At 35.0% G+C, this 21,315-nt stretch overlaps 2 protein-coding genes across 2 annotated transcripts; both read left to right on the forward strand.

Annotated features, from left to right (window-relative positions):
• The first annotated feature begins 11,399 nt into the window (after positions 1 to 11,399).
• Positions 11,400 to 16,637, forward strand: LOC127802705 (40S ribosomal protein S29). The gene is made up of 4 exons (XM_052338682.1): positions 11,400 to 11,616; positions 12,120 to 12,208; positions 16,046 to 16,145; positions 16,332 to 16,637. Exons 2-4 carry the CDS (start codon positions 12,147 to 12,149, stop codon positions 16,338 to 16,340), a joined length of 171 nt encoding a protein of 56 aa, XP_052194642.1. The 5' UTR covers positions 11,400 to 11,616; positions 12,120 to 12,146; the 3' UTR covers positions 16,341 to 16,637.
• Positions 16,638 to 17,785: 1,148 nt separating this feature from the next.
• LOC127802704 (putative lipid-binding protein At4g00165) lies at positions 17,786 to 18,355 on the forward strand. The gene has a single exon (XM_052338681.1). The coding sequence runs from the start codon at positions 17,898 to 17,900 to the stop codon at positions 18,261 to 18,263; it is 366 nt and encodes a 121-aa protein (XP_052194641.1). The 5' UTR covers positions 17,786 to 17,897; the 3' UTR covers positions 18,264 to 18,355.
• The last annotated feature ends 2,960 nt before the right edge of the window (positions 18,356 to 21,315 follow it).

Genomic DNA, 21,315 nt, shown 5'->3' on the forward strand with positions numbered 1-21,315 from the left:
AATGCATTTCATTAAATTTAAAGGCACTTCACGGCCCTTCTCGAAATTGCTCTATAGCCCCCAAAGTTTCCAAAATCGACACTCACACCCCACACTCCTTTTATCCATTATTCCACTTGCACCCCAAATTTTCATAAATTCGCCCAAATCAATTTATTTTAATCTTTCCTTATTTCCATAAATACTCCCAAATAAAATAATTAATTACCTATTTCCTCAAAACAATATAAACTATTATTTTACTTAAATCCTTAAATATTCCATAATCACTTCAAATACCGAAATTAATAATTTTTATTTATCTCCAAAATTTTGGGACGTTACACCGTTGCTGAAATCAGCGACGGGATATTGACTCGTCGCTGAATCAAAGACGGCTTATACCCGTCACTAAATAAAAGAAAAAATAATAAAAAATATTTATTTTTTAATAAATTTAAACCTAAATTTATTAAAAATCTATAAATAAAATAAATATATTATTTATTTTTAATATATTAATAAATATTATTTTTTAATAAATTAATTAAAAAATAAAAATAAAATTTTAAACATAAATAAAAGATATATATATTAAAATATAAATTATATAAATATAAATTTTTATATTTATTTAATATAAAAATTTGTTTATATTTTATATTTATTTAAAAATAAATTTTTATATATATAAATAAAATTTATGATAATTAAAATTTTATTTTAATTAATTGAATAGAAATTAAAAATTTATTTATATAATCATTAATTTAAAGATTAAAAATTAAAATTCATATAAATATATAAAATAACAAAAATGAATATGAAATTCAAATCGATTAATTTAATTAATAAAATATGATCATAAATATTCAGTTACAATCATCATTATTGAAATTATCATTTTGTTCTTCATTATCATAAAACTAATATCTCGGTCTAGGTTGAATCGATGGTCCAAGTTGCTGATAAGAGTGAGTCGACGATCCAAATTAGTATAACCCTATCATTTGTCAATTCATCTACTCTTTTCATGACATTAAATTTATTTTTATTTTTATTTTTTAAAATTAAAATTTTTAATTAATTTGCAATTAATTTAAATTAAATTTTATTTTTTTTAAGATTTTATATTTCTTTTTATTAATTTAATTTTTAATTATTTTCTTAAGTAAAATTCAAATTTTTAAAGAATTTTGCGGTAGTTTTTCAAAATCGCCGCAAATGTTAATTTAATTTTAATTTTAAATTATTTAATTATTTTTCAATTTAATAGCGGGTTCTCAAAAATCGTTTCTAAATTCAATTTTTAAGGTTTTGAGAAACCGCCGCAAATGTTAATTTAATTTTAATTTTGAATTATTTAATTATTTTTGAATTTAGCGGTAGTTTTTTTACTGTAGTTTTTCAAAACCGTCACTAAATTAAATTTTTTAATGAATTTTGCGACGATTTTCAAAAATCGCCACAAATGTTAATTTAATTTTAATTTTAAATTATTTAATTATTTTTTTAATTAGAAACCACCTCAAAATTCATTAAAAAATGAATTTAGTCAATTTTGCAGCAGTTTTGAAAAATCGCCGCAAATATATTTTAATTTTAATTATTTAATTATTTAATTATTTTTAATTTAGCAGCAGTTTCTCAAAAAACGCTGCTAAATTCAATTCGCAAAATTAAATGTTTTAATAAATTTTGCGACGATTTTTTAAAACCGCCGCAAAATGTTAAAAAAATTGCCTCTAAAAACGTATTTTGCGGCAGTTTACAAATCGTTGCAAAATTCCATGTTTTGCAGCGGTTTTAGAAACCGCAGCAAAAAAACTGTCGCTAAAAATCAATTTTTTTGTAATGTTGGTTTGGTTACTGATTTTTTTTTTTTCAAACCATGGTTCAAACTGAACCGGAACTGATATTATACTTATATATATATATACATGCATAAATAGTATCACTTCTTAGGAAACTAGCGAGATTCATGAATTCTTTTATTTCTAAGCTTTTATGCGCTATTGTTATACTAAATAGTCGATGTAATCTCATTTGATGAGATAGTTTATGAATTATTTTGTTCTATTTTTACTTCAATACTTGAAGCATTAATGAAGTTATGGCTTTATTTTAATTAACAAATTTGTTTGTAATTTCATATTTTGCGAAAATGTTTAGAAGCTAAATATTAATTGGATAGAACCGAAATTGAATCAAAACCGGTCCGGTGTGACGGATTAGTCATGGTTTGGTTTTATATATGTAATGGTTCAGTTACGGTTCTTATTTTTTCGAAATCGTTAAAAATGGTTCGATTACTAGATTTTTATAGAACTAGACCAATCCGAACCGTTGACACCCCTACTTTTATCCTCTACAATTAATCAAAACAAAAACAATCATCACATATACCAACAAAATAAAAATAGCAATGAAATCTTCTTTTGACGGGCCGACAACTTCTTTTGTTAATTTTTTTTTAATTTTTTATACACATATATAGATAAATTTAAAAAGAAAATTTAGACTCCGGCAACTATGGGTCCTGGGCTATAGCCCTGGTAGCCCTGGCCCAGGGGCCAAGGCCGGCTCTGGGCAACGGGCGGACGACACAGGGATGGATGAGGCAAATGGGCTAATGGGGCGGACGGCGAAGGAGCGGAGGAGGTGAACGGCTTTTCGCTACGAAACAGCGGCGGACGACACAGGGGTGAAGGAGGCGGTCAGAGGCGATGTAGCAGAAGGTTAACGGCGGAATGACAGAGGAGCATATGAGTAATAGGGATCAAAGGAAGAGAAGGAGCAAACGAGCAGGGAAGAAAGATAGAGAAGGAACGATTTCTTAAGCCTGAGAAGGGCGGGTTAATTTTATAATACGAGGGCTACATACATGCTAGGTAGAGCCTTTTCCAATATATATATATATATATATATATGTTATTACGTATTATATATATAGGAGGCCAGTAGACTGGCAATTGAACTAGCTCGCCAGCCCCCCACGGCGGCGAGTAGCAGCAAGCTACTTGCTCGTGTGCCCACGCCATGCACCGAGGGGGAGCAGGCCCCTTACACCTTTGGGGATGGCTTGGAAGCCAGCCCCCGTTGATGCCTTGACTCCTTTGTTCCCCCTTTATGCCCATATATATGTAATATAGAAATGTTTCACTTCTTATTTGATTTATTCCTTCTTGTATTATTTGTTGCTTTTCTTCTCCTTGGTTTTCACATTTAATAATTGCTGGAAAGACCCTTGCTTGATTTTCTTCATTTTCTTTTCTATAAATCTTAATTTCGAGTGGTCACATTGCATAATCATCTCCTTGATGGTTCTTACTCCTCTGTAAGTTGATTACGCTCCATACTTCTTCATTTTCTACTTGTCCTTTTGGTTTATAGTGGTCTGCCTTATTATTTCTTATCCATTCTCTTTCCCTTTTATCCCAAAATATGTTTTTAATTTTTTTTATAGTTTCCTTGTTTTCCTATTCTTCCGCTTCTACTTCTTCTCTTTCTTCGTCTTTGTTGCTTTGTTCTTGTTGCTCAAAGAGCCTTTCTAAATCGTTAGTGTTATGTTCCGATTGTAGTTTTTATTTTTAATTTTTGAATTTATTTTCAGTTTTATATTTTGAATATCTGTTTTGATATTACTGAATATGCATTCTTTTTTGTCATTTTGAAAAATTATTTCTCAAAATAGAAAACTAAAAAATGCATTTATTTTAAAATTTTGAGAAAAAATATTTTATGATATTTTATTCAATAAATTTGATTCAAAGTAAATTGTAAACATTTATTAGTAAATTATAAATTTGATTCAAAGGCTTTAAATTGTAATACAAGAGATAACTAATAATCTAACTGTATGTAATGCATTGAAATTGCAAAGTACTTTCTAAAGTAATTTTTGATTTGGCTCAATTATTAGCCCCATGATAAATTTATTTTTGCCTACAAATTAAAATTTGACGTTAATTTCGGGATTTAGATTACCCACAACATGAGACACTGAAAAAATGATTATAAACCACAAAATAACATAACATTAGTTTATCATAGACATAATTTAGAATCCTAGAAATATCATTGGAAAGGAAAATCAATAAAAAAAAAGCCATATTACATATTCAGTTTAGTATTCAAAAAAAAAACTTGCATACATATCTTGATTCTCCTTCATTGTTATTGCACAATATTATTACAATTACATCAAGCTTATAAACCATCAAATTAAACATTAATTTCAAAATTGAAACTCCTAGATTTGAAACCCTGAAGAGAATGAGCCGTAAGAGGAAGAAATCGCAAAAGGAAGAAACGACTAGTGAAGGCAAGGCGAGTTGCGATTTGAATGACAACGGTGGCTGGAGATGGACGACAATGATTGTTTGGTGGTCGGAGGAGGAAGATCTAGGTTGTTGATCACAATGCTTGGCCATTCAGCAGTCGAATGATGGGAGGTGGTGATAACGATGGCAATTGAGCCTTGAAGAGAAGAGAAGAATGTAACGGCCCGCCTCTCAGAGCCTCCGCGCGCATAGAGGATCCGTGAGAGGGTCATTATTTGAGTGATATCGAACAATAATACAAACTAAAACTCACACGCCACCCATTTAGAAATCATAACCTTTTACATCACATAACATTTCATAATTGCCTTTACATAATCATTCACAACATGAGCCCACTTGGGCTTACATAGCATACACTTAACTCATGAACAAAAGACATTACTCTAATCAAACACTCGATACCCAGGACCTAGTTTCGGGAGAACTCTGCACTTGCTACTATGTCTTGACGATCTAGACCCAAATCCTGCTAAACGTACTTGCTATCATAGATATTTCTCTTACCTGAAATGATGGAAAGCAAAGATGAGTCACAAGACTCAACAAGCTCTAGAAAGGAAAGTTGTAGGTTAAAGACAGAACTATTCCTATAACACCCCATGCAATTCACAACAATGCAACGTCATACCATGCTATGTCCAATACCTGCCTTATTTCTAAATGCATAAACATGTAATAAACTTCATATAAACGGTCCTTGGGCCCACATAAAACACACGTTGGCGCCCAAGTCCAACATACAAACTTATTAGCAGCTCGATATAGGCTACTTTATCACTGCTCACACTGTGGGTCGTATCCTACTTACCACATGGGCCACTTCCACGGCATACGCTGTAATACCCGGTATTACATGGTATTGAAAATAAATAATTTTTAATTATTTTGAAAGGATATCGGGTGGTCCGGGAAGCCCAAGAGTCGGTTTCGAGAAATTAATTAATGAAATTTGCCGAGTTGGCGGTAGGGAGTGCATCGAGACTAGATGTCCAGGGAAGAGGGCATGAGATTGATGAGTGTCTCGAAGCGAGGCTTATGGCGCTAGAAGCAGTCCGAACAGAAATAATTTTTGGAATAAATTCTGTATAAGCCCGAGTGGGTACCAGTACCGAATAGTTGCAGGGAACCTCCTAGAAGTTGAGGGGACCCTAGGGGTGGTTCGGTTTTCTGAGTAAGGCAACCCTGAAGTGCTTTCGAGTCGAATAGAGGTCCCACATAGGTGCAGGGATGAAATCGACATTATCAAGTAATCGCTGGTAATTAAATGTGGAGAAATCAAGATTTTGTATGGATTGGTGTAATTATTTAAGGTCTTGGAGGGCCCAAGTGCAATAATAATTCTTCAAATGCAATTACCCAAATTATATTAGTGGGATTATGAGAAAATATAGGGTTAATGTGTTATTATGTATATATATATATATATAGAGAGAGAGAGAGAGAGGTGCTCGTGTGTAAGGAAGCTTCAAGGAAGCTTCCTAGCTTCTGTATTTTGAAATGGCAATGAGAGTACAGGGTCGAGAGAGAGCTCGTGGGAGGCTGAGGCTTCGCGCAAGAGAGATATAGAGAAGGAGAGAGATTGAGTGAGAGAGACGATGGTGTCGGTGGCAGGAAGCAGCGCCGAAGGCGCAAGCAGCGACAAGGGTAAGCGGCGGGCAGTGGCTGGTTCAGCCATGGCAGTAGCGTCGAAGCAGCAATCAACAACTGAGGTGGCTGATGGAGGCGGCTGTGTAGAGGTAGAGGTCGGCGAAGCTGGTTCACGGTGGCGTGTGGTGGCGTACAAGGCGGCCAGGAGCTCGCCATCCACTAATGGCGGTTGCAGTGGCGTCGGTTGCTGCGATCATGGCTGGAGCAGATGCGGCCCTCGGTGGCTCTGCGTATGGGCTGCGGTGGCACGATGAAGGCAGTCGATGGTGGAGCCGATAGCGGCAGAGGCTAAGCGAGTGGTCGGTGGCATTCGACGATGGCTGTGCATGGAGGTACAGCCATGCGTGAGGAAGAAAAAGATGATGCGCACGGGAGAAGAAGAACAGGGAAGAAGAGAAAAATAGAAAAAAAAAAAAGAAATAAAGGAGAAAATAGGATAAAATTCCAGAAAAATGAGGGAAAGTTCTGGAAATTAAATTGGGGCTTGAGGAGCGTGTCGAAAGCTCGAAAATGAGATTTGGGCGCAAGATTTGCAGCCAAGGAGGCAACGTCTCGGGTGAACATTTTCCCGATGTCTTCTCAAGAATTAATCGAGGTAAATTGAGTTAATTATTTCCTTGTTATTTTCATTAAATGAGATAATAAATTGTGTAGTATTGGTTGGATTTAACCCTCGGGTGGGGTTGATTGGAAGTTGTTGTCGGGTGAGTTTTGCGATGTGTGGCGAAGTTTAGGGCATTGGTTTAATGCCGGATGTTAATGGAGTTGGGTTTGTGTGTTTGCCTCTAAGTTCGACTAGAAAGGCCGTGATCCTAGAGGAACTTGAGGTGCAGGCTGAAATTCATGTCGAGGCAAAGAAGAAGCTTCGAGCCAAGTAAGGGACGGCCCCATGTGGAGGTGGCCTTGCAAGTTGGTAAATGTGTTTGATAATGTTTTTATGTTGTATTTGCATGTAATGGTTAACACTTGCGTGATACGAGATCTAGTGGACCTGTGGCCGTAAGGAGGACTAGTGTTGTGAGGGCTGATAGGTTAATGCCTCAAACTTTGGAGGGTTGTGAGGATGAGTGGGCCTAGCCTCATTTGCATGCATTAGCATACATAAACATGGTTATATTCATATTTACATGCATTGCACCCTTACTGAATCTTTATGACTCATGAGGTTTTACCTCATGTGTAGATGTTGCAAGTCCAGATGCAAGCAGGAATGGCGCCGGGAGGCTGTTGTGGCAACTATCTGTGTTGCCCGAGTTGTGTATTTTATGATCTCTTGTACGTAGCCATGTGGTGTTATGTATGTATCCCCTTGTGAGCAAATGTATGTGTTGTTGAGCGTTAGATGTATCTAATTATTATAATCATCATAGTGTGATAGATGATTGTAATTTTGCATGATGTATATGTGGCTTTAGTTGTTAAAGCCAAGTTCGGACCTAGTAAAGACCAGCGAGGTATGTTCTCATAAATCCCCAATACTTAGCAAAGTGTTGTTATGCTAGTTTTGTGCCTGGGTCACCTTTGGCTTGCTATGAGGCGAGTTGAAGAGAGGTGAAGCTCACTCATGTTTCGGGTCTCGGTCCGCTGAGTCTTCTTGTATAAGTTAAGATCGATTTCCTAAGTGGAGCGAAGGGAAGAACAAAGCCTAGTTCCCACCTAGGGCGTTTCCTATTGAAACATAGACCAACCCTCCAATTGTGGTTCGTCGGGTGAGTAATCCGATCGATTATTTATCGGTGGCGCCCGTAAGTGGGAGCGGGTCGTTACATACGCTTCGTGGTGGGCGCCACCCATCCCCATCACTTATAGCCACACATCCTCACCATGCAATGCAACAAATAGGAAATGCAATGGCTTTTGTAGCATAAACATGATGACAAGACCCTCATAAATCAAGCATTAGGCCATGCTACGCCCACATAGGAATACACATGTGAAATGCTCTAAATGCACCGGCTCACCTAGAGAACCTAAGTTGGCTCTTAGACCAACGGGGTCATATAAATGCTCACACATCCCATCACACACAAAGCATGTCCCACCAGTGAATGCAACTCAACCCCATGTAGCACACACATCATGATATGTACAAACCAAGGCGGGAATCCGGCAATACTAGCTCTTCTGGCCTGTCTAATGCTTATCGCAACAGCCGATGACTGGCACCCATACATCCAGCCATCAACTGCCACGACCCACGGTCTATAGTCAGTAGCTTTGTACCCCATACCCTTAGACACGCATACAGATAATACTAAACTTAGTCACTTTAAGTTTATCATTTCGCACACTTAATCTATGACAACATAAACTTCATTATGTCATCACGTTCTCATATCTTCTCATACACAGAAAACCATCTCTACATCCATAATAAATTATTAACATAACCCCATTAAACCATAATCAACTCTTCTAAGAACCTAGCCCAACGGATACTACATAATTCCCAAGAAAGCGGAACGACACGAAGCCCCGTGATGGACGAAATGAACGACACCAAAACATTATTTACTTAACTTATTTAGTCACCAATATACCCATTATTAACATACAAGTTATGGAGTGGTTTCCACGCGGATTATTGTTATTAATGCGTGGAACCGAGTCACGGTGAGGGAGGGTTTAAAGTATAAGAAACCATGAAAACTTTCACAAAAAATAAAGGATATAAGGAGAGGATTAGGAGCTTGCTTGTAATCGATAGATTCCTGCCTCTTTTGTGCTCCATTGCGAAGTAAAGCATTCTATAGGAAGTAATAAAATGGTGGCTCAATTTAAATTAAATCTAATCGCATAAAATTCATAATTTAACCGTATAAAATCCATAATTTGAACATATAACACTTATATTAATTTTACCCACTTACTTGGGTATTTTAAATACCTAATCTTCCCAAAATCCCTTGATTTTCTTCTGCTGGTGCCAAGCTCCCTTCTTCCTCCTCCACTTCTCCATTTTTCTTCTCTGTTTTGAGCCTTGGAAATGGCCGAAATCGACCTTAAATTGGCCAAAACGGAAGAGTAGTGGCCAAGGAAAAATAAAGGGACTAACGCGTGCTGGGAGCACAGAAGGCGCCCCGAAACGACATCATTTTGCGCCTGGTATGCTAGGAGAATCCCAGTTTTTTCCTCTGCATGTGCACGCCTCTCGCTTGACTCGAACCTGCGTCCATTGCCTGGAAGGCCCTCGCGTGCGACCATTCTCGCTGCCACCCGCCTTCAACATATATGCGCGCGCGATTAAATTTAAAGTGGCCCGTGCACCTCTTTGCCGAATTATACTAACACCCCAAACTTTCTGGAAACTCCACTAACGCCCTGAATCCACAATTTCCACTTATTCTACTTGGACCTTGATAATTCTGAAAAATCCCAATTTTTCTCAACTTGATAATTTAATAATTACTCCCGAGTAGAATAATTAATTATTCTAATTGCCTATTCCCTCAAAATAATATCAATTATTATTTTCCTTAAATCCTTGAATATTCCACAATGATCTCAAATACATGAATTAATAATTATTATTTGTCTACAAAATATTGGGATGTTACAAAGAGAGAAGGGAGAGCTAAACCTAGAGAGTGTTTTCCACATTTTGGGTTCAAAAAGCCTATTTTGGCTGAAAATGGCCAAAATGTGATTTTAGCATTTTGAGTTTGTGTACAAATATTTGTGTTCTAAAAAATGCATTTTTAAAAATGGATAAGTAAACGCGTTTTGACTGTTTTGAAAAACTAAAAATGAAAAATTGTTTGAAAACAGTAAAGAAAACATGTCCTAAAGGTTTCTTCTTCTCTTATTTTTTATTTTTTTTGCATAATAGGTATGTGAAAAATTCCAATAAGTTAATTTGGTTTTCTTCCTCTCCCCAATTTTTTCCATTCTCCTCCGTTTATGTTGATTATTGCAAATACCAAAATTTGATATCCTTTGGCTACTTTTACACTTTTTGCTCCCAAAAGATATATCTTTCCTTCTCTTGTGAGTAAGATTGCTTTTCTTTCAATTTGAAATTGTATCTCCTCCCTATTTTTATTTTCCCTAATAGGGTTTTCTATTTTTGTTAAAACATTTCTCTATTTCTGGATATTTAGTATAAATGTTTATTTTTTGTCTTGTCCTATTGGTAACAAAAATGAAACACAAAATTTCTCATATTAATTTGTTTCTTGTTATGGGAGAAAAGGGCCCTATACATTGGGGGAAGATCTCTCATTTGATAATGTTGTTACATGGATATAACAATAAATTTAGTTGATTGAAAATGTCGTCGTTAAGTCACTTAAGCTTATAAAAATAATAAAATAATTAGAAAATGCGAGGAGATCCCTGCGCAAATACTCCGAAACTTAAATCAAACATTAAAAATAATGAAAGAAATTGTATTGAAACTAATATCAAAGACATTATACCTTTTTAAGAATGAGTGCCCGTTTATTTATAGATAAATATATATGAAGTAATTTTAAATAATCAGGGATTAAGAATATTACAGATAACTTTTATCTTGATTAATCTTAATTTGACTGATATTAAGATTGTTATAGATAACATCGATCTTTTATAAATAATGTTTATTTTACCTTTTTTGGGATAAATTTTTTTATAAATGATTGTTTATTCTAATATTCTGAAATTATTTTAGAACTAGGATCCTTTATGAATAATCGCTTATTCTTTTATTAGAATATTCAAAAAGATTTTTGGATATTAAAATTATTTAATTTGCACAGAACTTCTCCGTGTATGAGAAATTTATGTCTTTCAGCTCAAAATATCATTTTGAGCTCTTGGGCATTTAATGGAATTTACTTATCACAGAACAGATAAATTTGAACTAAATGTAAGAAAATAAAAAAAATATAAAATGGAGGAAAAAATAAATAAGTGGAAGAGAGAAAAACCTTGTCATCAAGGTGAGCAAGGAGAAGTCGAGAGAAATTAAGAAGAACGAGCAAATTTTTTTTAGAAGAGATCTGAGTTAAGATTTTTTTACTCACAAACTCTTATTTTGTGACTCTTTATGTTACATGAGAAATTAATTTGAAAATATATTTTACTTTGACTTCTTATTAGCATAATGAGAAATTGGTTTTGAAAATGTATTTTATTTTTCCTTCTTATTTGTATCTATTATTATGTATGATTATTTTATTTTAGTTTTTGTATGTGGTTGGAGATTTTCAAAAAATATTTTTGACACATGTTGAAAAAGCTTTTAAAAAAAGGCCGACAGACTATAAGTGACACCATGAATTGGACACTTGCCTATAAAACCACATGTTATTAATGATGGTAAACTTATTTGATGGTGTGATTAAAGTGCGCATAATTTTAGTTTGTTCAATTTTCTTTTTTTAATTCTTTATAAATAATTTCCTTTTTTTATTTTATATCCTGCCCGAGTAGGGATATAAATTGGCAGGTGGGCGCGGCAGAAGACGAAAGCAAACCCTAGCAGCTGCCTTCGCCTCCTCCTCCCTCTCCCTCTCGCCTGCGTTTGTCTCCTCTTCTTGTCTCGCCAGCAGCCGCCGTCCGTCGGTTCGCCATCTCTTCCTCTCGTCCGGCCGTCCCTTCTATCTTCGCCGGCCAACTGACTGCTGTCGCAGGCGCGGCGTCTGTAGTTCTCCGATTTAAGGTAAGCACTTGAAGTTTTTTTAGAAAAAATCAATTTTTAGATCCTGTGAGATCCAGCCGTCGGAACGCTTTGGTTTTTGGGTATGTGGGTCACAAGACCAAGGCGATTCTGATGGTGGGTTCCAATCGTCGGAATCTGCCATGGATGTTGTCCAGCTACCGGCGACTGAAACGGCCAGCTTTTTTTTTTATTCCGATATATATATATATTTATATATGTTTACCCGACACTGCATTCGGCTCATTGCCGGCGTGTCTGTGCTTCCTTGACAAAATGTTTTGCCCAAAATCACTTATCATCGTGATTTTAAGGCGTCGACAGATAATACCATATGTTTTTAATTATAGTAAACTTATTTAATGCTGTGATAAAAGTGTGCATATTTTTAGTTCGTTAATTGTTTGCTCAGTTTTCTTCTTTTTTTTCCTTCTTATTTTAAATTTTTTAAAATAATAAAGGATTATCCAATACTGTTTTAATTTGTCATGACTAAAAATGGTCAGACGGTGTTGTGAAAGGAAGAGTGGAAGATGGGTCACTCGAACGTCTGGAATTCGCATCCAAAGAACTATGGTCCTGGCTCTCGTGCCTGGTATTTTCCATTTCACCTCTTCTTTCTCCTTTTGGTCTCCCTAGAAATTCAATAATAATGTGGTAAAGAAAAAAGAATCAAGGTTTTCTGAGTCGAGTTCTCGGGAATCATTCATATATTTCCTTGATCAATGTTTTAGAATTGGGCAGATATTTTTATTATCCTCGGAATTGATACTTTCCTGGGATTTAACAGCTGGAAACTTTTTCTGTAGATTTGGTCCGGTTCAAGGGATAAGCTTAACACGTGTTTTCTTTTCTTTCTTACTGCTTGACATGTTATCTCAAAGTTCAGCTTGCTGATTGTCTATTTTTAACCTTAGGACTCTTAGATTATACCCTTATGCGAGAAAACCCGCACATAAACCCTCTCCAACACTCTCGGATGCAGTTTAAATATAAGAACATAAAACAATACTATCAAACCATAAAGATCAAACCATAAAGGAGACAACAGATTTATCCTGGTTCAAGCCAATTTAATTGGCTCTACATCAAGCAGTCCAACACCCCAATCGAAGAACAGAAAAGTAAATAAAAGAATTGAAAAGATCAAACCATAAAGGAGACAGCAGATTTATCCTGGTTCAAGCCAATTTAATTGGCTCTACATCCAGCTGTCCAACATCCCAATCAAGCAGCTTTTATTGAGAAGAAACTTGTTATGATTAGGAGCTCTTAGAAACTAATTCAAGACTTAGATTTTGCCAATCTCTCTTCACTCCTCACCCGGAAATCAAGATAACAACAGAATATATACAATAACAATTGAAAACAGTAAGAAAATGAAAGATAAGAACAATCAAACCATCCAAGAAGCATAGAATTATCTTGGTTCGGATTGCTTTAAAGCAATCCTACATCCAGCCTTATCTCCGAGAATAAATCCACTAGAAACCAGTTGAAACAAGATTCAAGAACCTCTTTTCTCTCCCTCACACAAGTTCACTGCAATCTCAAGAGAATACAAGGACTAATTGTATCTCTAAGCCTTTCTATCTCTCTCTCGCTATCTTGGCAGCATCACTTGCACATAGAGAACAAACAGAATGATTTTGTGTTATATCCAACTGCAAGCACTCTCGCCTCCTATTTATAAACCAAGGGAGGCGGCAATTACAAGGGTTTAAAACTTAGCCTCTACAAAAGACTAACATACCCCTCATAATAAAATAACTAAGTTAACTAATCTAACTTAGATTAAAAAATACGGTCAGAAAAAATATCTTCATTCTAACAGGTTCTTCTCTTCAACTTCTAGAGCTAATCTTCCATGCAAAAACCCAACAAATCTCCACCATTTTTGCATGATTATCTTCTAGAATCCGGCTCCATCAAACTGAAATCTTCTCGGACTTGCAACTAATCATTCACAAGAAAAAATATGTAAGAGCCTCAAACAATGATGTAATTTTGACATTGGAACTGCTTTAGTAAACATGTCCGCAACATTATCTTCTCCTGCTACCTTTACTAAATCTATTTCCTTCCTATCAAGGATTTCTCTAATAAAGTGATACCTAATATCATTGTGTTTAGTTCTTTCATGATGAGCTTGATTTTTAGCCAAATGAATAGCGCTTTGGCTATCACAATTTAAGATTGCCTTAACCTTTCTACCTAGGAGTTCACTCACTAAACCTCTTAACCATAAGCTCTCCTTCATAGCTTCTGTAACCGCTATGTACTCAACCTCAGTGGTTGAGAGGGCTACTACCGATTGTAAATTTGTTTTCCAGCTTATGGTAGCATTCCATAGCTTAAATACATAACCAGTAGATGATCTCCTACTGTCTAAGTTTGCTGCATAGTCAGTATAAGTGAATCCTAGTATATTAGGCTTATCTTCAACACAAGCTCCACCATAAACTAAAGTCATGTTTATTGATCCTTTGAGGTATCTAAAAATCCATTTTACTGCAGCCCAATGATCCTTACCCGGGTTAGCCATAAACTTGCTAGCAACACTCATAGCATGAGTTAAGTCCGGCCTGGTACACACCATACAATACATGAGACTACCTATCGCACTAGAGTAAGGTATCTTGCTCATTTCTCTTATGCTCTCCTTAAGCAATCCCCTATACAATGGTATCGAAAATTTGAGTCTTGATTTCCGGGTGAGGAGTGAAGAGAGATTGGCAAAATGTAAGTCTTGAATTAGTTTCTAAGAGCTCATAATCATAACAAAACTGATCAGTACAAAACCCAAGCCTTCTCTCAATCTTATCGCTCAAGTACAACCCTTGTTCACTCCAAGAAAGCTCAAGAACACAATACACATGCCTCACTTTCTCTAGAACAAAAAATACTCACAATAGTAACTGAGAACTTGACTAGAGAGATGATCTCCTAAACTGCCGCCTTGCCCTCTTATTTATAGAGGAGGCGGAACCCCCCATATAACTAATAACTATAGGGAATTTACAGTTAGAATCCAAAGTTTACATTAATTACACTTTGGCTTAAGAAACCCTAACTGTCTAATAACTTCCAGCCAAAAGTCATCAACGCTCCACTGATCTTCTAATCATAAAACTCTAGGCAAACCTCAACATCTATATTTTCAACTCATTTTCCCAATTGAAGTGGTCTCTTGAAATTGCATTCAGAAAATCTGATTAAACTGACTTTAAAACATGGCTGAGGAGACTTTGCGTGGGTGAAAACTTGGAAACCTTCTGGTTTCATAAACGAATTTGGAAAGAACCTTGTTTTGATTTTACGTTTGTGTATCTGCATCCATCGTGTTGTTGGTCCTGGCAATTAGAGCTTGAACGCTTATAGACTTGTATATATTTACGCTGGGCTGGTATTGTTGATTCATTGATTGAGGTACATTGATTTCTTGAAGATAGATTATTTCACAATTCCCTCTGGGCTTCGTCTTGTCACTGAGATAGTTGAGGAAAACCGAATAGAATATATTGCTTTATTTGTGTTGAATTTTATGGGAATTTTGTTCTACAATTGTTTTTTTTTTTCAAGCCAAACATAACCTCCTGGATGGAGTGAATGAATTCTGCCAAATTTTGTGCCATTCATTTCCAATCCCACAAAATTGTGTTTGGGAAGGAAAAAATTCTAGAATATAATTCCTAGAATTGAAGTCCATGGAATTTGCAAATGAATCATACAACTTAAAGACACAATTTATATTTGAACAAATAATACCCTTCCAGCTCAGTACTTCATTTTCATTTCTTCAGTCAACTAGTTGACAGAAACCAAAGCACTGACTTGACTTTCAGTCAGCTAATTATGGTGTAATAGTCGAATACATGTATCTTCCAAAGAGGACCGAGTTTCAGACCAAAACATAGAGCTTGATTTTCAAAACATTCTTCAAAAATGTAATTTTTCTTTTGAGTTTAGATTTCTTGAAATATATTATATATATTATTTATCAAACACGATTATATTATATTAATATATTATATACAATATTGTTTTGTTATCATCAAAACATAGATTGTACCCTTGAGGTTGACATTTATTATATCAAGGGTATTTTAGGAAGTAAGAGCAAATGAAACTTCAATTCTAGATTTATTCCAAACATAAGTTTGTGGAATTCAATTGGATTTCATATTTTAAATTGTATAATTCCAAAGAGAAGAATTCATTTACAAATGAATGTCATGTAGAATTCTTTTTGCAAATGAATTCCAATTCATAAATTCATTCATTGCAAACAGAGCCTTATTAGATTCTTACATGAATAGGCTCTTTGAAATTCTGGAAATATATTGGTATGTGTTTTGTGGCAGTCATGATGATAGTTCTTGGATTTTGTTCATTGAAATTGATCAAGAATTAATGGATGTTATTTTGGCAGTCGCGTGTGTGGTAACCCTCATGGCCTGATCCGCAAGTATGGGCTCATGTGCTGCAGGCAGTGCTTCCGCAGCAACGCCAAGGAAATTGGCTTCATTAAGGTAAGTGTAAACACATGGAATGGTTTGTGGTTCGTGGACATTAACTCCGTTGTTCCCCTCCCAAAAGAAACAGCAAAATGGATAGATTTGGAGAAAATATACATGCTTCCCAATTTTGGTTCTCATCTTTCAAGTTCATTTTACTGATCTGATCTTTATTCTTTTGGTAATTGCTTGTCTTTGCAGTATCGCTGAAAGATTTTGGTTTCTCTTGTATGGAGATTTTGCTGAAGTATAATGGTACTGGTTGTTTTCTATGTTTAGAGTAATTTGATGATTGATCCAGTTTTGGATTTTGGAGACAAACCCGTTATAGTTAGAATGGCATTGTGTGCCTTAGCTTAATATTTTGAACCTGTTTTTTTTTATGGTCCCAGAATTTCTGGCATCAGATCTACTGAGGTTTTAATTATATGTTGGATCAGTGATATATTGAGAAGCAGTTGGCTTCTCCGTCGGTTTTCTGGAACAATACATACATTTTAAGTTTAATTTGATGGAGTTCTGGAGGCCACTGCTGATCTTTAGTGAATAAATATAGGGGGTGTAAGTATCAGGTCTGGGATTTGGGAGTATTCGGTTCTTGGTCTGGTGTCGTCTGGGTCCGAAAATGGAATCCTTCATATAGCATATTATATACTATTTATGATATATATTATTCTTGTATTATTTGAAAACCCAAATTTCAAATTTTGTTTTGTGGACAGCAAATTTAGATGTTAAAATTATTTTATTTTATTTGGACTTTTGCATGTATGTATTTTTTAAATTTATATGAAAAATAAAAAATAATTTGAACTGATTAGTACCGATTTAATCTCGTCTGGTTTCTCTTAATCTGTTCGGTGTGTGGAATGTCAATTTTTCATGTTTTGGTCTCTGTTCGATTTGATTGAACGATCTTTTATTAAATCCTTTCGAGGGCGTGGGTGGCGTAGGATAGGATCACACCTTTGTAACCCTTGAGCATTTTGTTGTTTTAAATAAGTTTAATTAATTTTAAAGTTTATTTTAACTTGATTAATTTATCACATTTTTTATATAGTAAAATGCATCTTACTTCGTCTCACAGATGAAGGTGGTAGGAGCGGTTTATGAATGATATGAATTGACTTAAGAAAGGGGAAAAAAGCTAGCAAGCTGGAATGGGTCAAAATTATATAATGAATAATGAGATTTAGTTTGGGTGAATGAGATGAAATGCGGAATGTGTGGGAAGAGAATTGAGCTGCTAAAATCAGCCCTTTTTGTCACGCCAAGTTAAAGTAGCTTGAGTAATGCCACGGGATGAAAAAAAGATTTCCAAGTGCATAATGCTATCTGTGCGCTATCTATCAGCTTATGGAATACCATATAATTGAAGTTATTGTGCTCTTCCGATCAAGCAATTAATCAATCAAAGAAACTCTGAATTCCTGGCTTCCTACAATTGTAGTAAATTAAAGATTGATTTATCAACTGTCGTTGGTAAAATATGAAAAGCTAAATCAGACGATTGTGGGTGTTATCCCTGATTTTCACTTTTCTTCAGAAAAAAATAAAAAGACCAAACCAGAAACAAATAATGGAAGAGGACAAAATATGATACTTTACGTTATCAACGGTCTGGCTATCCCTAGCCACTAACCAACATTTTCCCTTATCCCTTACCAGCTCTTGAACATGGAATGAATCTCACTTGGGAGAATAATTTTCCACATATATAGGAAACCTAATCGCTAAGCCCCTACTTGGTTGCATTGGAGAAAGCAAATGGCAAGCTCTAAACCATTTGCCATTCTCATTTTGCTGAACATCTTCTTCTTGTTCTTTGCTTGTGTTTCTTCCCACAAGTTGCCGTGCCCCCCAGAAAAGCCAGCCAAGTGCCCAAAAGACACGCTGAAGTTCGGAGTTTGTGGTGAATGGCTGGGTTTGGTCAGTGAGGTAGTTGGGGCCAAGCCTAGCCCCCAGTGCTGCACCTTGGTGAAGGGCTTGGCTGATCTTGAAGCTGCTGCCTGCTTGTGCACTGCTATTAAGGCCAATGTGTTGGGGGCCATCAATCTCCAAGTCCCCATTGCCCTCAGTTTGGTCATTAATGGCTGTGGGAAGGAGGTCCCCGAAGGCTTTGTTTGCCCTTAGCATCCGTCTCTGTGGTTGTATCCGTGCCTTGTTCACTAGTAATATGAATCTTAGTCATATTTTGGTAATACCATGTTGTCTCATTTACTCTCTCAAGTTCTTGATTTACTCATCATCATCACGTTCATCTTTCTCGTGACTTTAAAAGAAACAAAAACAGGCATATTGGACGGGGCTCTGCCATTCTCTATGATAGGACCTTTCTCTTCCCTAGGATCTAACAAGCAAAAATACTAGTCTTATTATTAATTCGGCATGCCACTTCTAAATTCTGACTATAATTTAATTTATAGACTGGTTTAATGCTGCAGGACTGCATGTAAACACATTTCGCCCCCAAAGCCCATCTCGACACGGCCCAATTACGAATTGGTCCTAGCACAACCATCCCTAGATGGACTTCTCAAATGATTTTTTCTTTTTCTTTTTTTTTTTACCTTATAATTTTTTCAACACTTTTCTCATAAGTATTTACTTTCGTGGATGAATGATACCTGTTTATTTTATCTTCTTCTTGATTTTTATAAATTAAGAATTCCAAAATCAAAATTCTACTTCATGTTGGATCACTCAACACTAACTATTGAGATTTTATTTTCTTCCATTATATTCTTCAATATGTACACACATGAAAGTAATTGGTTCTTTGTTTTCAGAAACTAATGAAATCTTTAATTTTTTTTTAAAATTCTAGTTAACTCAACTTGTGAACTTCTATATCCATTTTCATGGCGCTACACACATACATGTGTATATATATATGTATATATATATGTTCTTTCTACCAACGGATAATTCAACCTCCAACACAAGAAACCAAGAATTTGTGAAATCAAACTACTAATGGAAGTACATTAATTAATGCATATTACCATACATGGATCTTATCTAGAATTTCATATAAAAATACATTTTATTTCTAGGTAGTGTTTCTTAACTAAGATATGAAATAAAAAATGTTAGATATATAAAGTATTTCGAATATTTGTTATTTTCAAATTGTTTGTTAAACTTATTTGGTGACCCTTAAAAAAGAAATTACGTGATTTTTTATCTTAATTTTTTTTAGATATATTATTTCTTTTTTCATTAAAATAAGCATATTTTAATTCTTATAAATAAGAAAAAAATGACGCTTATATGTTCTTGTGCATTTCAAACAATTTAATAAATAGTTTGATAAAAATTTTGAAATATTTCCTAATTTTATTTTGAGATTACTATCCTTACGCGGTCTCCCGTCGTTCATGCCCTTGATTTTGACAAATGAGGTAAATCGCAGGTGGAGACTTTATCTCACTATACATGGTAAGGAATCGAATCCATGATCTATTGGTAAAAATTTTAATTTATCATAGACCAACCACTTAACCTATGTCCTAGAGGCTTTCTTAATTTTATTTTGACCATTCTATATCTTAATTTAAAAATATTTCGATTTTATTTTGATATTCACTTATTTTTCTCATTTTAATAAATGATATGCTCGAAAGATCTTTCCATGAATTGGAAATTATTGAAGCAGGATAAGTCAACGAAAGAAGACCCATTTCTCAAGAGCAAAGGATCTTAAACCCTGGCTCCATCAAATTACATTTGAATAACAGTAATTTCACAGCAACATAGCCTGCAGTTTTAATGGCATAGCAAATGCATTTATCATCAATGAGACCTTGGACCGCTTTACAGCAACCTTGGCCGGGCTTAAGATAATTATTATTATTATAGTGCAGTGGAGAGCAAGCTCGTAGCTCCTGCTCTCCATGGGACGAGTCGCGGAGCCAAGTGAGGCCCGGTTGGGGGGGGGGCGGGGGGGAACGTGGGGGCAGTTGCCTGCCAGATCTATTTTTTTTATTTTAAATTATTTTTAATCACGTTTAACTTTCAAAATCAATTCAAAATTATTTTATTAAATCTTAGCATAGATTAAATGGTCCGAATCCACTAATGTCTAAGTCCTAATTCAATTCATTTTTAAATTTATCTCATTTCTTGTTTTCTTTTTCATTATTTATATGATTTTCTTTCTTTCGGTTACTACCGTTGAAATAATATTTTATGTAATGAATATTGTGGAGAATCAATTACATAATAAAATTGAAAATTAATAGATGAATGATAGTTTAACTATGTATGTTGAAAATAATATATTTAATAAAATTAATAATGCGATTGTTATATAACTTTATTAAAATATAAAAAAATTATATTTTTTATATTTAAATTCATCCTTACTAAATCAAAATTCTAGCTCGGCGAGACAGTCCGCACCAGTAGGGGTAGGAGTCGGTGCTGCTGCTTCTCCATTAACGAAGCCAGAGATCAACAGGAGATTAATGGTGTGAAATAGGATCAAGAGGATAGCTGAAGAGAAGGGTTGTTTGATGCTGCTCATTTTTAAATGTTTCTAACCTCAGCGGGATATAATATCGATCATTAACTGTATACTTCGGGGAATTGCATGCATGAGAGCAGGGGCGGATTTATTACTCTCAGGGAAGTCAACAACAAAATTTAAATTTGTAAGATAATTTTTTTAATATTTTAATAATAATTCAGCTCAAATTTAGTCTAACTTACTCTTAATTTTTTCTAGCTCAGCCCAACCCACCTGCCTGGACGCACCCTGCATGAGAGGTTATTTAGAGGTTGAAAAAAACCCAAAATTGACATGAAAACCGAAACAAGGACAGAACGGGCAGCCTACCAAACAAGCCTCTAGGCATGTGAGTTTTTGTTCTTATAAACAAGCCTCTGGCTGAAAAATCTCAAATCATTTTTGTTATTTTCTTTTTCATCGACAGTAAATAATCTTAGTTTCAAAACTAACATAAAATAAAGAAAGAGGTTGTACCAAACTATGCAGTACTATCATGTTTTTACTAATTAAAATTGAAATCAAATAAATATTAATTAATAATGATGGTGCAAACAGATATAAGCCAAAATTTTCTTCTTCTCCGGGTTCGGCAAGTTAGGCACTAAAATGTTTTGAATGGGCACGAATGACCTCTGAAGCATGGAATGGTTTGGAGTCATTGTTGTGGCATTT

This window comes from Diospyros lotus, chromosome 5 (assembly GCF_014633365.1).
Source record: "Diospyros lotus cultivar Yz01 chromosome 5, ASM1463336v1, whole genome shotgun sequence".
In the NCBI taxonomy this organism is placed as follows: Eukaryota; Viridiplantae; Streptophyta; class Magnoliopsida; order Ericales; family Ebenaceae; genus Diospyros; species Diospyros lotus.